At 47.3% G+C, this 16,491-nt stretch overlaps 1 protein-coding gene across 1 annotated transcript in view; it reads left to right on the top strand.

Annotated features, from left to right (window-relative positions):
• The window catches only part of BEND4 (BEN domain containing 4), an 84,174-nt gene extending 67,942 nt beyond the window's left edge, over nucleotides 1-16,232 (top strand). The window contains exons 3-5 of the mRNA XM_004703147.4: nucleotides 2,417-2,508; nucleotides 9,968-10,208; nucleotides 15,609-16,232. Coding sequence (XP_004703204.2) covers nucleotides 2,417-2,508; nucleotides 9,968-10,208; nucleotides 15,609-15,826 — 551 coding nt within the window. The 3' untranslated portion in view covers nucleotides 15,827-16,232. The remainder of the gene's footprint in view (nucleotides 1-2,416; nucleotides 2,509-9,967; nucleotides 10,209-15,608) is intronic.
• Nucleotides 16,233-16,491: the final 259 nt, after the last annotated feature.

The following is a 16,491-nucleotide window of genomic DNA, read 5'->3' as shown; positions in this document are numbered from 1 at the left end:
AAGAGAGCGAGAGGGTTAAAGACTTAGAGTAATAACCATGAGCCAGGCCAGCCCTCTCCCAGCTACATCGACCAGAAGAATGCACCATAGAGGACAGCACTGAAGATGGAGCCCGGGGAAAGTGGCAGGTCTGCCCAGACCACATGGGATCACACTAAGAGGGAAAGAGAGAGATTGGACCGAAATCCTGGCCCACCACGCATCAAGGATGACATTCTCGCTGGAGCAGCCAGTGCACAGAGAGGACCATAGGGTTGGCACCACCACAAGACATGACGTCTCCTTACGCGATATGGTTGGCAGCACCGGAGACACAGTTCAGGAATTGTGCCCAGTCTGACACACACACACACCCTCCAACCACCACTACCACTACCAGGGTATAACATGAAAGGAGTGCAAGAGAGCAGCAAGGGGAACAAAGCAGCAAAGTCCCCAAGGAATTCTGAAATAAACTTAGGATGCAGGGGGCAGGGCTTGACACTACATCTGACCCCATCAGAAAACCTTCATAAGGGTCAGCAGACAGACCTGGAACCATTCATAGACTTTTTTTTTCATGTCTGTATAAGATAGGCAGGATAAACAATCCCAAGGAGAAAATAATGGGACCAATGGTTCTGGGGTGACAGAGGAGAGGAGGTGGGGGGCAAGGTGTGGGGAGCCAACAAACCCAGGGACAAGGGAACAACAAGAGATCTAAATCGATGGCGAGGAGAGCATAAAATGCCTGGTGGGATTTGATCAAGTGCAGTGGAGCTAAGAGGAAGTACAGAGAGCCGAATGAAGGTTGAACATGATAGTGGGACAGGAGGAAAGTAAAAGGAAATAGAGGAAAGAACTACGAGGCAAAAGACATATATAGAGGTATAAAGAGGCATGTGCATATGTAAATATATTGATATATAACATTAGGATATAGGTCTATGCACATATATTTATAGGTTAAGTATTAAGATAGCAGACAGACATTGGGCCTCTATCAACTCTTTCCTCAATGCAAGAACACTTTGTCCTAATAACCTGGCATTCTGTGATGCTAACCCTTCCGACACGATCGCTGAAGACAAAATGGGTGCATACTGGTAAGCTAATGTGGTGAAGAAAGCTGATGGTGCCCGGCTATTACAAGGTTTGAAGTTAAACAAGCAGCCACCTAGCTGATAAGCAACAAAGTCCACCTGCAAGGAGCATACCAACCCGTGTGATCAAGAGCTGTCTATAAGATCCGTTATCAGGCATCAGAAGATCCACAGTAGACAGCCATTTAGGGGGATTGGAATGAAGACCCAAAACCCATCTATAGACAATCGGACATCTCCTCACGAAAGGCTCGCAGGAAGGGACGAGCTAGCGAGGGTGCAGTATAGCACCAAGGAAACATGCACCATTCCTCTAGTTCTTTAATGCCGCGCACGCACACACCCCCGACTAGCATGACCCCGGTTCTATTTTACAAATCTACTTAGACCAGAGCATGTACACTGGTACAGATAAGAGCTCTTGACACACAGAATCCAGGACAGATAAGCCCCTCAGGACCAACAATGAGAGTAGCGATACCAATGAAGGTGGGGGAGAAGGAGGAGAAAGGGGTAACCGATCACAGTGATCAATGTACAACCTTCCCTGCAGGGGGATGAGCAACAGAAATGTGGGTGAAGGGAGACAGTGGTTGGTGTAAAATATGAAAATAAAAATAATTTATAAAATAAGAAGGTGGGTTGGGGGAAGAGGTGATACCAAAGAAAATATTTTGGAAATGATGATGGTAACATATGTATAAATGTGCTTGATACAATTTATGTACAGATTGTTACAAGAGCTGTAAGATCCCCCAATAAAATGATTTATGAAAATTAAAAAAAAAATTCCAACTTAGTAGAGGAAAAAAGAACTGTGAGCTCATTTATATGGGGGCGCAAATCTAAATTGCCCAGAATTACGCTGTACAGAAGAATTTGAGAAGGAACCTATCATTAAAAATGAGTACTATATTATGGATTCAACAGTAGTAAAACCTACATTTTCAGGACTTTAACTTTAAACCATCTTGTTAGGTGTTAACACTACAACAGCGTCCAAGAAGACCAAGCATGCCTCTGCTGGGAGCTGGTCAGGGTCCTTGCTGGCCCGCGTTCACCTTAGCGCCCTTTTTGACTTGAAAATTGTCGGTGAATTGTTCTGAGCCTCTGGGAAGACTCAATAACCTCCCAATGACGTAGCATCCGTTCCGGATTTGCAAACTGGAATAAGTGTAGATGCCAAATAGAAGACTTTATTTCCTTTAGAAAATGTCATCGTCATCTTGTTTTGTTTTGTTCTTTTAAGACATTTACATCAAAAATCTGTTTAGACCTTAATTAACGTTTTTCATGTGATGGGATAGCTAATTATTGTAATTTATTCCACCCAGTGCCCTGCCAGACTGTGTTGGATTACTTAAAGACAGTACTACAGCACCACAACCAGCTTATGATCCCACAGTCAGCTGACCAGCCGACCGAGGTAAGTCCCTCATGAAGGACAAATGTGGGTCCTCTGGGATTTCCTGATGACTTACCAGAATGTACCAGATTAGATTGACTAGCAAACTAGATCGGTGACTGTCAGAGGTTTATGGACCCAGTACCTGTTAAGTAGGTGTACTGTGGAGAAAGAGTATGCGTACACTTAACCACTGAAGGCTCAACTGTGCTTCCTAGCAAAAGAAGAAGAAAGAGCAGTTGAAATAGTGTGGGCAACGGTTCCACCATTTTCGGGGCTTGCAGAGGGATCCTGAGACCACACCGGCCTGCTGTTCCCTCAGACAAGAGGTGGTGTTCCAGAAGACTCCCCACTGTGGGACATCTCCAGGTTGAGTGAGATCCTGGTGTTTGGATATGTATTTTCTAGACATCAGGGACCCTGACACTACCCAATGTCTTCCTCTAGTAGCCCGTCACTAGAAGAGACAGCTGTGTCTTAGAAGGAGTGGAGAAAATTAGGCTGTTTGGGGTGGTACTGCTGGGCCAGTTTTAACATGGTCTCACTTGATGGAATGTTTGAAGGCACAGGTTGTAATATATCTTATTTTTGTTCGACTGAATTTAGACATAAGCTAGAGTCCTGGTGGTGTAGTGGTTACGAGTTGGGCTGCGAGCTGCGAGGTCGATCCTTTGAAACCACCAGCCGCCTCTGAGGTAGAAAGACCCTGTTACTCCAGTAAAGAGTTACCATCTCCGAAACCCACAGGGGCCGTTCTGCCCTGTCCTGTAGTCACATAGCAGCGAGTTTGGTTTGACGGAACCTGAATGCATTGGAAGAAGCCCCTGCACCGTATCTTCCTGTGGTTATCATTGGCCTCCATTGGTAAGCATGGAGTGTTTCATTGAAGTAGCTCAGTTGTCGTCACTTGGCAAGGGAACATGCGCCAGCTGGTCACGGGAAGGGATCGGCCCACTCCCTTTTCCTGTGGCCTCATACCCACTGACATTACTGCATCTGGTTGAAAATATCCTTGAGTTCCCCTACTGTTAACTGGCTTAGTGGATCTGACCGTGCACTTGTTCCTACTCTGACCCCGGGTCACTCTGTCAAAGAAATGCAAGAACAGACCGCTTTCCAGACCTCTGCTCCTACGAAAGCAGGGGAGGGGAAATTGTGGAGTCAGTACGGTGCGTCTGAAAGTCAGTCTCGCCCAGGTGTGGTTGGAGATTTCATTCCTATTGCTTCCCTTTCCAGAACAACACCTAGAGGGGCTCTTTCCGTGGCTTCTCCGTTTCTCCAACCCCTGCCGCCCCTAGTGCCGCCACGTGCCTTCTCTTAAACTCCGCTTGAAACACCAAGCTGAATTCTCCTCCCCCCACCCACCCCTACACTTGCTTCTACCTTCATACCCCTCTCCAGTGGGGAACGATGTCTCTTCCACCTGCACTGCTGAGTCCTCGCCAGCTCTGCCCTTACGCGCCTCGGACGTTTTGCCATCACAGCTTGCATCCTGTGTAGATTTCTCCCGTCCATTAGTAGCAAATGCCTTACAGCCTCCTGATCCTACATCTAGGCCTGTCCCTTCCCCCAGATACTGTGCCCTTTCCTTTTACATCACAGAGTGCTCCCAGAGCACCCTCGCTCAGAGCCCTTCCAGCCTGCTCCCTCTCTTGTGTTAGTCTCTGAAGACTGGACTCAGGTCTCGTCCCCTTGAACCTCCCCAGTGCCAGTTCCATAGAAGGTCCTGAATCGTGCTTGCCAAAGGATCACCTCATTTTTAAGTTACTGAACAGTTTAAAGACTGGTTTGTATTCGTTACCTTTGCTCCCTTCGTTTCCCTTTGCTCTTTCAACCCATGTAATTCCACTTCACCTCTAGCGCTCACCAATGCTCTGCAAGAGACTCCTGGCAGTGTCTTCTCTAGCCTCGTCCACGGGCCGTTTTCCAACCCTCTTCACCCCCTGCTTCCTACCGCTCATCCCCCCCACCTTATTTTCATTGGCTTTAGTTTCAGTGCACTCTCCTGGGACCCGACCCCATATGCTTCCACCACTCTCTGGCATAAATCTTTCATCCTTTCTTGCCTGCTACGCTCTCTCTCTCCCTCTGGAAAGTGATGTTCCCTCTCCTAATAACAACCCTCCATGTGGGTTAGCACATCCTTTATACATATCTAGAGCACAACCTTATCTGTCAGTTGCTGTACCATGATAGCTTTTCCGTGTGGCTAAGAAGTATTTCAAATGCCAGCGGGGTCACTCATCATGGACAGATTTCAGCAGACCTTCCAGATTAAGACAGACTAGAAAGAATGGCGTGATGATGTGTTGCCAAGAATTAGCCAGTGGAAACCCTATAGATTACAGCCAAATACTGTCCAATATAACGGAAAGTTACTGAAATACACCGTGATCACAACAGCCTTGGCTGTACCAATAATCATGAAGATGGTGCAGCATTTTGTTGTCATACATGGGGTCACCATGACTCAGCGCCATCTGTATGATAACTAACAACAGCAGCTTACAAATGCCTGGAGCGCCAGTCCCCATGACTCAGCTCCAGACCTGCATGTCCAACTGCCCGCCCCCAAGTGGAAAGCCACACACCTCTCGGCCTCACCACGCCTGCTCCGAATGCCCCTTCTTTCCGCCTTCTCTTTAATAAAGAACATCGGCCGCTAGTCACTTCAGATAACAACATCTGAGGTTCACACATTTTCCCTCTTCTTCTTCCCCAGCGCCCAAGCATTCTGCGGCCACGTGGATGAGGTCAGCCTCATCACTGCTCGCGGAGCGGCTTTTCTCACTCATCGTCGACACCGCAAAGTTGTTTCTCCAAAGAACTGACCCAAGCTAAAGGTCCCATGTGGGAATTCCATTGATTGCTCACTAGCAGAAAGTCTTTTCTTAACTTGACATTTCTATCGTCCCAGAAAGCACCGCTGAAATGTCCACTTCCTCCCAGGAGCTCCCCCTCATTGCTCCTCCCTTGCTTTGTGCTCCTATCGCACATTACGCTTCACCCCAATTCAGGACTGTCTGGGGTCCTCTGTAGTGAGCACATACCCATCCCGTCTCTTCCATTGGAGTTTGAGTCTGAAGACTTTAATTGAACAGTGTTCATCTCGGGTGTTTTTGTTTTTGTTTTTCAACTTGACCCATCAGTGGGTCAGAGTTTAATAAATGTTACCAGCTAACTGAAGAGAACATGCCACCAGAATTCTATGATAGCAATGGCAATGGCCACTTTTCTCCTGGGAAGCCCTTTCATTACCCATCATTAACATCACCTCTGTACTCTTCTTATTGTCATTTCAAAAATTTCTTCATTTTATTACTTATCACATTTTATTTCTACTAACTTGAAACAGGATTATACATCCCATTCATAATTCGAGCATTTTGAGTTGTATTTTGATCAGTAAATTGTTTTCTCTCTTTGATGGTCTTTCTCCTGGAGAAAATTACCTCAAAATTGGCAGATTCACATTTTAGGAGAGCTGTTGGGCTCTTCTGGGTCAGAGTGGATGCTCTCTGAGGGTTTGAGACACCTCCTTGGGTTGCCAGTTCCCTAACTACAATACCTCCCGTCGTGAAACAAACCCTACGCTGATATTTTTAGGGACAAAGCTTACTGTCACAGAGCGAACCCTGAACTTGAGGACAGGATACTCCAGCTCTGCCCCCCTTTGAATTGGGAGGCCTTAGGAAAGGGTGCAACGCCCTTGGCAAAGCAGATGTGGTAATCCTCACAGGCCAGGGAAACCCACAAACCCGAAGGAAAGCAATTTGTAAATCTGTCCAACCTTGGATTTTAAATGTTCACCTAGCCCCACTTTCTTCTTTTCTACGTGTGCCTGGAAATGTGCGGTGCTGTGGTCAGTAGCCAGCGAGCTGGTCTGAGCCTGTGTGTGCGGACAAGAACTGTGCCACCCACGTCCATCGAGTCCCTTCCCTCTCCCCGCAGCCCCCACAGGCTGTACATCTTTCCAGGAGCAGACAGCCTCATCTTTCTCCCACAGAGTGGCTGGTGGGTTTGAACTGTGGACTTTCCATATGTCCTGACAAGGACTAAAGCTCAGAGGATGATTAAATCCACGGATGGCCGTAGTCCTCTGTCACCAAAAGTCCCTAGAAAAAGAAAATGATTGTGGTAAAATATATCTCACAGAAAATGTGCCGTTTTGTAAGGCTCCAGGGCAACAGCATGAATTGTATCCACAGTCTTGTGGCAGGCTCACCACCATCGATTCCCAAAAGATTTTCATCCTCCCAAACAGAAACTCTGTGCCCATTAAGGAATAATTCTTCGTTCCCCTTCCCTTGACAGAAGTCCCCTTTTAATGGCCACGTGTCTACATTGTCCTCCGTAAAGTTCTTTAAGGTAAGGAAATTTAGATCTTGACCTTTAGCTTCCCCAATTTATGTTTTCAGAAGCATCTCAAATGTCCCAGTGCCACAGTGTTTTTTTTAAAAGGAAGAGGAAGAAGAACTCTTAATTCCAGTCACCTTTGTTGACTGTCTGCTCTGGGCCAGCCATGGTGATAAGTACTCTACTATATCAGTCATTCAATAAATGTTTGCTGCACCTGCTGTGTGTTTGTCGAGGAGGCATCGTTGACGCAGAGGGTAGAACTCTTGCCATCCACAAAGGAGATCCAGGTTCGATTCCTGGCCAGCACATGTGTATCCACCACCCATCATCTGCCAGTGGAGTCGAGCATGTTGCTATGATGCTGAACAGTGGAGCTTCCAGACTGAGAAAGATTAGAAAGGAAGTCTGCCAATCGACTTCTGAAAATCAGCCCACGAAACCCCTGTGGATGGCAACTGGCAGTGCTTCTTTCCACTTGTGTCAGACACTGACCTTGGCCCTGGGAGCACAGCATGGAATAAGGAGATCAAAACCCCACGCCTCATGAGCTGACCTTCTGGTGTGGAGACTGATGGCCCCTCGCTTAAACCTGCAAGCTGAGAAGATGACCCTGATTTGGGCAGAAAGGAGCAGAAGTTCAGAAACATTAAAGTCACTTGCATGAGCCTCACTGCAGAGCCCAGCCCTGGAAGGATGTTAGAAGCACTGCCTGCGAGGAGAAAGGAGACCACAGTGCTTGGGCCTGGGGCCTGGGGCTGGTAAAGGGAGACACTTATCACTACAATTATTTTACCAACAGTTCCTTTTCACTCAGTGGCTTTAAGAGTAATGTCACTTCTCCATTTACATTTTGGATTTTGGCTTCTTAAAAATGAAGACTGCTTTTACCTAGCCACGTTGTTTTCTTGTCCAGGCACATGTAGACATAGACATGACTGTTAAAAACGAGCTGTCTGCGGATTCCACCTGGCTGCTGCCCTATCTGACTGTCTTGAAGGTTGAGGGGTCTGCCACTCAGAACCTTCATAACCGTGTCCAGCTGTACTTGAGAAGTAAAGGAATTATCTTCCCCGCTGCCTACCCCTCCTCCCTGCCCCAGCCCTGAACATATGCCTTCATATGCCTTATACCGACTGACATCCCCTGGAGTCTAGACCTTGGCTCACGGAATGGGTTGCCTGATCCTCTTGATTCTGTGTCTCTCTCATCGCCTCCTCTCCATCTACATTGCCTCCCACTCTGTTCACGCCGTCATCCTCTTTCCCTTCCTGCCATGAAACAGCACTTCTGAGTCAAGAGAAGCTTCTGAGCTACCGGGCCCTTTTCATTATCTTGTCGGTGTTGGCATGTAGCCTGTGCCGTGCACTGTTCTACGCTCTGAGAGTGTAGCAGTGACAGTTGGGAGAGTGTTCGTGCCAACAGAGGGCGATGCCCCTATGTACAGAGTAGAATTGAGCTCTCTCGTTCTCTCCAGGCCTGTCTGCTAAGGTCCCTTTAAATGGATTCGAACCACGCATTATTTTACTAGTAGGCAAGCACTCTACCTTTTGTGCCACCCAGGGACTTTGTTCCTGGTCATCTTTTGCTCACATCTTGTATTTAAGGTCATCCATTGTGCACAGAGCCAAGGGCTGGAGTGTGGTCACCAACATGCACATCTTAAACTCAAGATTTGTTGCTGCTTCCCATTTTACATGCGAAGAAACTCTGGTCTAACAACGTAAAGTAACTTGCTCAAGAAACACATCTAACACAGAGAACCAAGATTCACTTCCAACTCAGCTAGCTCTAAATTCATTGCGCACACCACTCACCTCAACTGCCTCCCATAAAAAGGACCCTAAATCCATAGTCTTGCTTGTTCAAGAAAGGACAGATGAGGTATTAGGCTTCCAGTTGGGTACCACCCCACCCCCACCCCCATTGCCATCAAGATTGATTTTGACTCATAGTGGCCCCATAAGGCAGAGTAGGACTGGAACTCTTTATGGGAGCAGATAGCCTCATCTTTGCCCCATGGGGTAGCTGGAGGATTCAAACTGCTGACCTTGTGATTAGTAACCCACTGTGCTCCCAGGGCTTTTTCAATGTGTGTAATACATGGCTAGATCTGGCTGTACCTTTCGTGTGGTTCCCACCCTGTGTACTCATCTCAGTGTGCTTAACTGCTCTGAGCTTTTTCTTTTTAATAAAACCCTATCACACCCAAACAGTGCCAAATTTATAACCTATAGTAAATTTGCAGAGTTGTAAAACTGAATGAGTCCTCTCTTCTTTATTTTGCACACCTTAATTACTAGGGAAGGAGTACATTAAAACTGAGATCGTGGGTTAATTCATTGGTCCTGGACTGTAGAATTTTATGGATAAGCAGAACTACAGTAATGGTTGTGTAGGTGCAATTGACCAAACATGGCTTATAAATGTTACGGAAATTCCCGTAATTAGTCCCACTGCAGCTATTTAGCCTGGGAATTTTATAGCAGACATAAATTATGAAGGTGAAGAGTAAGAAAAATTTGGAGTTGACATAGTGGCATTTGCAGAAGCTATAATTTCAGGAAACATGTTTTGCATTATTATGACTTCTTTCATTTCCACATTTCCCCCTTATTAAAAACTTTATGTTTTGGGGGTTGTTTTGGCTATCAAATGTTAAGTGCGTTAAGCCCGAGTGATGCCTTATGAACATAGACCACCAGCACCAATTCTCAAAGTACATGACTGCAACCAAAGGTTGGAGAGACCTGTCTGATCACACTCTTCAAAGTCATGTTTGCATATTTTAATAGATTGAAAAGGAAAGTTACAGGTTATATTTAAATAGTGTTCTCTGTCATTGGATCTTGACACATTTTAACCTACCTGTTAAAACTCAAGTTATAAATAGCTCCTCTTTCAAAGGTGTTCATTATACCTCATTGGCTCTGTTATAGAAAATGCAAATGCAATTTGAAAAGTGCCCGTCCTGAGGGTGAGCAATTACTTGTACGCTTCAATACCAGGTTCATTGTCAGCGTCAATGTGTTTGGTTAAAAAATGTGTTTGCCTTTGACACGGAGAATGGCCTTGGCTGCTGGCTGGCAGAGTAGGTAATGAGAAAACCTTTCACTTTTTCCAGGGCAGCAAGCAGCTGTTGAACAACTATCCTGTCTACATCACGAGCAAACAGTGGGACGAGGCGGTAAACTCTTCCAAGAAAGACGGGAGACGGCTCCTTCGATACCTCATCCGATTTGTTTTCACGACCGATGAGCTTAAGTACTCATGCGGCCTTGGGAAAAGGAAAAGGTCAGTGCAGTCAGGAGAGACAGGTCCCGAAAGACGCCCTCTGGATCCAGTTAAAGTCACATGCCTTCGAGGTACTGCATCCTTCCACTCAGTGTCCGCCATCCGTGGTCTCATTTCACCGCATGGGCTGTGGCTCCCCGCGTACAAGTGTTCGGCCGTACTGTATTTTGGTTTCCCCACCCCTCCCCCACCCCCGCTGTGACCTTATAGGCTTCATGTGGCCCATCTCCTTGGTATTAAGAAATTCTTTAACGATTCTCCATTTGCTTGAGCCTTGGTGTTCCCGCTTAACGGTACAGAAACATTGCATAGCACCTCATGTTCCCCACTTTGCATTTTGAGGTTCATTGCCACCAGAGAAGGCCGCTGCCAGCAAAAGCAGAATACGGGGCATGCACAGAACAGGGGTAGAATGGTGAATTGTGAATATGCAATTAAATCTCATGATTGCAAGAGCCCGAGGGAGAAAGCCATGGGCGGCTCACCCAAAGGTCGGTGGTCCCAAGTCATAAGTGACTCTGCAGGGGAAAGGAGTGGCTGTCTGCATCCGTAAGATTTCCAGGCTCGGAACCCTGTGTGGTAGTTCTAGTCCGTTCTGTCAGGTTGCTATGGGTTGGAATCGACCCGGCAGCAACAAACACCAGAGAGTAAGTCAAAAAGTATTGCTACAAACATATAGCTCCTTTTAGTAAAGAAAACTATCAAAAGGTGAAGCTGTGGTTTTTCCACCTATGCGTCAGCTCCGTCTGCGCACTCGAAGAGGTGGTAGTTCCATCTCTCTGAGCCTTCCCTGAAGAAAGCCAGTGTGTGGATGGCGCAGGGCCAGGCAGTACGTGACCAGGTCGCTAGGAGTTGCAACAGACTCTCCCTCCCCTAACAACAGTGGCCACCCTTCCCCGGAGAATGCTGCGATCTTCGACTGACACCATGTCAAAACAGCCATTTTGACCTCCTTCAATCAGCCCTCTGGTTCAGTGTCCCTCGGGTTCGGGTTCTCACAAGTCTGAAGGCACAAGATCAAGGTTGTAGGGTGAGTGCACTGGAGCAGCCCACCAAGATTCTCACAGGACCACCCTTGCTGTCTTTGAAGAATAGGCGAGCGCGTTGTCCTGATTGGAGAGGGTGGCGGAAGTGCAGCTCCCCTGGCTCTCCTCAGTGGTGCAGGGCTAAATTTTCTTAAAACTTCTTCCTAAATAAGCTCCTGTGATCATCTGGTGGCCTTCAAGAAAATCTATCAAGAGGACCCTTTGAGAATCCCCAAAGAGAGTTGCCATAAGCTGAGCCGGCCTTTCTGCCTTGAATGGAAGGGGCCCAGCACATCCTTTCAGAAGCCACTTTTTTGACGTCATCCTTCTTGAGGGCGGCCTGATCAGACAGGCGTGTTCCTGAGAGGGCTTGTCTGCAGCCATCCACTGATGGCAGGTGTCTGTTCAAACACGTTTGTTTGGGATAGACATGCGTGTGTGAACTGGAAACCCAGGAACAATACTTTTTGACTTACCTTCATGTTTATGTTGGTCAAATGATATCCCACGCCTGGTTCTAATCGGTGCTTCCTTCTGCCTACCTTCTAAAGACTAGTTTTCTTAATACTTTCAATTTGCTTAGAATTCATTTTCCTTAAAGCCAATCCCTTGCCCCTTTCATCTGAAAATTAAAAAAGAAATGTCTGTATAGAAACACGAGTTAAGTCAGGTTTCCCCTGTTAACAGATGGACGCTCTGCAGCTTTTCTCAGTATGATAGCTCAGAGAGGCTGGGGAGGAGGAAGCCAGAGACGGCCAGTTGATTCAGCAGATGCAAATAAACAAAACATGTGAAAACATGAGCGTGTCAACAAAAACACCATTCACACCTGAGAAATCCATTCCAGAAAGCTCAAATATTAACCTGCCTGGTTCAATAGCAATTTTTCAGTTTGGCGAGATATAATATTGATTGATTCTGAACAGGGATAAGTATTTCCTGGAGAGGAAGTTACAAGTAAAATGACGATCACTGTTACATCCTTGGTTTTGAGAAAGAGGAGGAGCCTTTTCTACTCCTACACCCCCTTCGGGCATGTCCACTATGATTCTCAAATATCTCTGTGTCTAAGACACACATGGAGTTTCTGTTAGCAGCCCAGTCTCCCTGGGAGAGCCCTGGTGGTGTAGTGGCTACAGGCTGCTGCAATCCACAAGGTCCAGCATCCAAAACCACCAGCCACTCCTCTGGAAACAGACAGGACTTATTATTCCCGTAAAGAGTTATAGTCTCGAAACTCACAGGGCAGTTCTGCCCTGTCATATCGGGTTGCTATGAGTTGGAATCAACTCAGTGGCAGTGAGTGAGGTTCCCTGGGCCCATTCCCAGATACTCTGGTTCAGTAGGTTCTGGATGGGGCCCACCTATGGATGCTTTCACAGGCACCCTCGGTGATTCTGATGGAGAGGGCGCATACTGAGAAAAACAATTAAAATGAGTGTTCACCAGGCACAAGCGTTCTAGCATATCCAGTGTGAAAACCCCACTTGGTCAAAGACTCTGAGTGATGGAAACCAGTCGTAGTTTCCTTTATCCCCCAACATCATCAGCGAGGATGGGGTAACTCACCTAGAGGTAGTGGGGAGCTTGGGGACTTTACCAAGGACGTCCACCATGCGTACTCGGGGAAGTTGCCCGTAGGCCCCAAAGGAAGTTAAAGGACATTAAGATAAAGATGCTCACAGCAATATATGCCTTTCTAATAATTCTAAAAGGATTTCACATTTTAACCCAAAAATCAGTGAAACCGTGAATAAAATACATCTCAAGACATCAGTAGCATTGTCCTGAGAACTGTCCTGGACCCTACATCACTCAGATGCACCTCAGGCTGTCTAACCAGAGACCTGCTTCCACTAGCTGATTTCTCATGTAATGAACACAAGCTTCTCTCCTTGGGGTGAATGCATAGGCAAGAAAGGGTGATGTCTGAGTTGTGGGACAGCAGGTGACAGCAGAGATATGTTTCTCTCAAAGGCTGTGATTCTCAGACCCTCCTGTGCACTAGAAGTCATTCCCTTCCGAAAGATGCAGGTGAGACAGCAGCCTGCTGGGCAGTCCAGCTGGCTCCCAGGTGGAACATCCTCGCCGTGATGAAACCCTCAGGCTTGGACACACTCGTGGTGGGGAAGCCGCGTGCTTAGGGGAATGCAACCAAGTTCCAGGTGGTGACTCTGCCCCAAGGGAGGGCAGACGAAGAGGTTTTCATATTTCCAGAGCACAAGGAGCCCTGAGCAGTCTTTACCAGGAACAGTCCCAGCATGACGATACGATGGAGGGGGCAGGAAGGGCAGGTCACAGCGCAGCGCACTCGGCCAGGATGGCGATGTTGGAGTTGACTTTGCTCAGGAAGGAGCTCTGGCAGTCCTTCACTGTTAGCCTTGATTCCCTGTCGTTGATCATTTTTGTCTTCTGTTTATGAGTGTAGGAGAATCTGGACAAAGGCAGTAAACTTACTTACACAGCTGTTGAATACCTACTGCATAAAGGAGGGACTAAGAGACATGCGAGGAGGCGAAAACAGGAGCCGGGGAGCTTCGTGGGTTACCGGGTTCTGTTCTACTCTGTCGGAATTGCCTCCAGGGCCGTGAGTTTGGTTTCTTGGCTCCTGGAGTTGATTGTCTGCAGGTTTTTGAGGACGATGGTAAGCCCAGGAGAGAATGGGCTGCACAGTCGGTCTCATAGATTCCAGGACATCGATCTCTCGGAGCAGGGTGATGGTGATCATGACCTAAGGGTGAGAATTAGCCCCGTGTTTCCCAGGCCTCAGGATTAGCCACCTGATTCCTGCCAACCTTGTGGGTCGAGGAGCTAAATAAGTGTGGTTCTTGCCTCAAGGAAGGTAACCAGGGCTGGAATGAAGCTGGGGTTTTTACCTCAGGCACAGCATTTAAGGGAATGCCCCAAAGTTAGTAATGCCTGGGCCAATTCTCCGTGAGACGCGACGCTCTGGAGACGGCCAGGCCTCAATTCATAAGGGGCTTTCCTGGGGGGGGTCCTTTAGAGTGCCAACTTCTGCACTGCAAATTCTTTGTTCTCACCACTGTCAGGTTGAAGCTGCACCAAGCAACCCTGTAAGACAGGCTAGAGCTGCCCCTGTGGGTTTCCAAGGCTGGAACTCCTAAGGGAGTAGAAAGGCTGGTCTTTCTCCCATGGAGCGGCTGGTGGTTTCAGACTGCTGACCTTGGAGTTAGCAGCCCAACACATAACCACCAAATCAGCAGGACTCCTCCCCAAAGTCAGTAAGACCAGGCCTTTCCAGATTCCAGGCAGCGCAGACTCTGCAGTCAGACCCCTGGCCTTGCGCGGTGGCGGGGACTGCGCTGGAGGAGTGCAGGTGCGGGCACTGGATCCCCCGGACGCTTCAGGCAGCTGCACAAAAGTTGTTTAACTTACAGCTTCTCCCCAAATGCGCAATTCCATTGGCAAGCGTTCTAAAGTAGCTAATTTAGAAATATCTATGTCTTCTACCCTCTTGAGGAAGAAATTAAAAAGTTAAATTGAACTCAATCTAAAGAAGACCAGATATACTCATATCCACCAATGTGTGTTTCTCTCTCTCTCTCTCTCTCTCTCTCTCTCTCTCTCTCACACACACACACACACACACACACACACACACACACACAGTTAATACACTTTATCCTTTGTGTACATTCACTCTCCCGGACATGCTCATTGCTTTTCTAGTGGAATTAAATGCGTAGAGAACATCTCATCTGAAGGCAGATGTCTATAGATAGCACCGTCACAAAACTAGGCGGGCTTCCAACCCACCAGCTCCTCACCCTGCAGGAGAAAGGTGTGCTGCTCAGCTTCCAGGAAGACGGACCGCCTCGGCAGTTCTGCTCTGGCTCCATTGAGTCTCTCTGAGTCGGAATGGGCTTGACAGCAGTGTGCTGGGGGTTTAATAATACAATCTTTTAAGGATTTTCACAACCAACTCAGATGCCTCTTTCTCCCTTTTTGTGACTTTGGCTTTAGTGAGTCAGAATGGACTCAGTGACAGTGAGTTGAGTTGTGGGTTTTGGTGTCTCGTCCTGTTCTAGCTGATGAAAGAATACCACAGCACTGAGATTTCACAACTTGTAGAGATGGTGAACCTTCTCAAACTGGGAGCAAGGAACACGGGTTTTGAGATGCATGCAAAGCTGACACCACGTGTGAGGTATATGTATCACGGCATAGAAATCAGTTATTTCAACAGAAGATGTTTCATAGAGGTTGTACACCCTTATCCTATGTGGCATTGACCTCGTGCATAAAAAAGAACATTCATATGGGATAAGGTCGTTCTACCGGTGATATCATGCACTTCATTGGGTTTCCCATAAATATTTTCTGTAGAGCTGTGGTTTAAAAGTAAGCAGCCTCTCCTATTAACTTCGGCAAAAACCAGCTGTCTCTCTCTCTCTCTCTCTCTCACTGTTGTGTATCTTCCCACAGAGTTCATTAGGATGCATTGTACCTCGAACCCTGATTGGTGGATGCCCTCGGAGGAGCAAATAAACAAAGTGTTCAGCGACGCCGTGGGTCACGCCCGACAGGGGCGCGCCGTGGGGACTTTCCTGCACAACGGGGGCTCCTATTATGACGGAATTGATCATCAGGCTTCTCAGGATGACGTCTTCAACAAAAACCCCCAGGATGGATCCGGGGATTAGTGGACAAAATCCGTCCCCTGTAGCAGCGGGTCCTTTCCAGAGTTCCAGTCGTGAGTGTCCTGTGAGCATCACCTTACAGTCCAAAGCATGTCGTACTCTCACACTTCAGACATCCTGAACCCCAGCCCTCTGGACCAGCTATCCCAGTTCCAAGCGAGAAATCCACTGAGGGCTGTTTGAGAAGTCCACACCTCTGCAGCAGCATTTCAGCATATTGCAAAAAAGCAAAAGTTACACTGGTTTTAAATGATTCTTAGTTAGACAATGAGAGTGAGAGAACAGGGGAGCTCCTAGTGCCTCTCTGAAATCCTCAAGCTTCCTGGGAAATGTTGGTCCCAGGAAGCATGAGCTTAGTGTTCCTGTTCACAGGGGAAGGTGAAAAAAAACACAGTTTATCTTAAGGGACAAGGAAAAAACATTCTCTTGTTTCAATTCAAATAAATTGCTTTTCTATTTTCCAAAGATTGGAATTGATCGTTCTCAGCTAAGACAGAAGGGTAGGTGGCATTGTGTGCACTGTCTTGGTTGATAACACCTATTAATAGGAGCCCTGGTGGTGCAGTGGTCATGCTCACTGAAAGGTTGGCAGTTCAAGGCCACCCAAAGGCTCCAGGGGAGAGAACCCTGTTTCCATCTAGATGAAAGCCTAGAAAACCCTGTGGGGC

This window comes from Echinops telfairi, unplaced genomic scaffold (genome assembly GCF_000313985.2).
Source record: "Echinops telfairi isolate 266 unplaced genomic scaffold, ASM31398v2 ScPeMD7_7468;HRSCAF=8506_0, whole genome shotgun sequence".
Classification (NCBI taxonomy): Eukaryota; Metazoa; Chordata; class Mammalia; order Afrosoricida; family Tenrecidae; genus Echinops; species Echinops telfairi.
The sequence above is the reverse complement of the archived record's forward strand: the minus strand, read 5'-3'. Positions and strand labels throughout refer to the sequence as shown.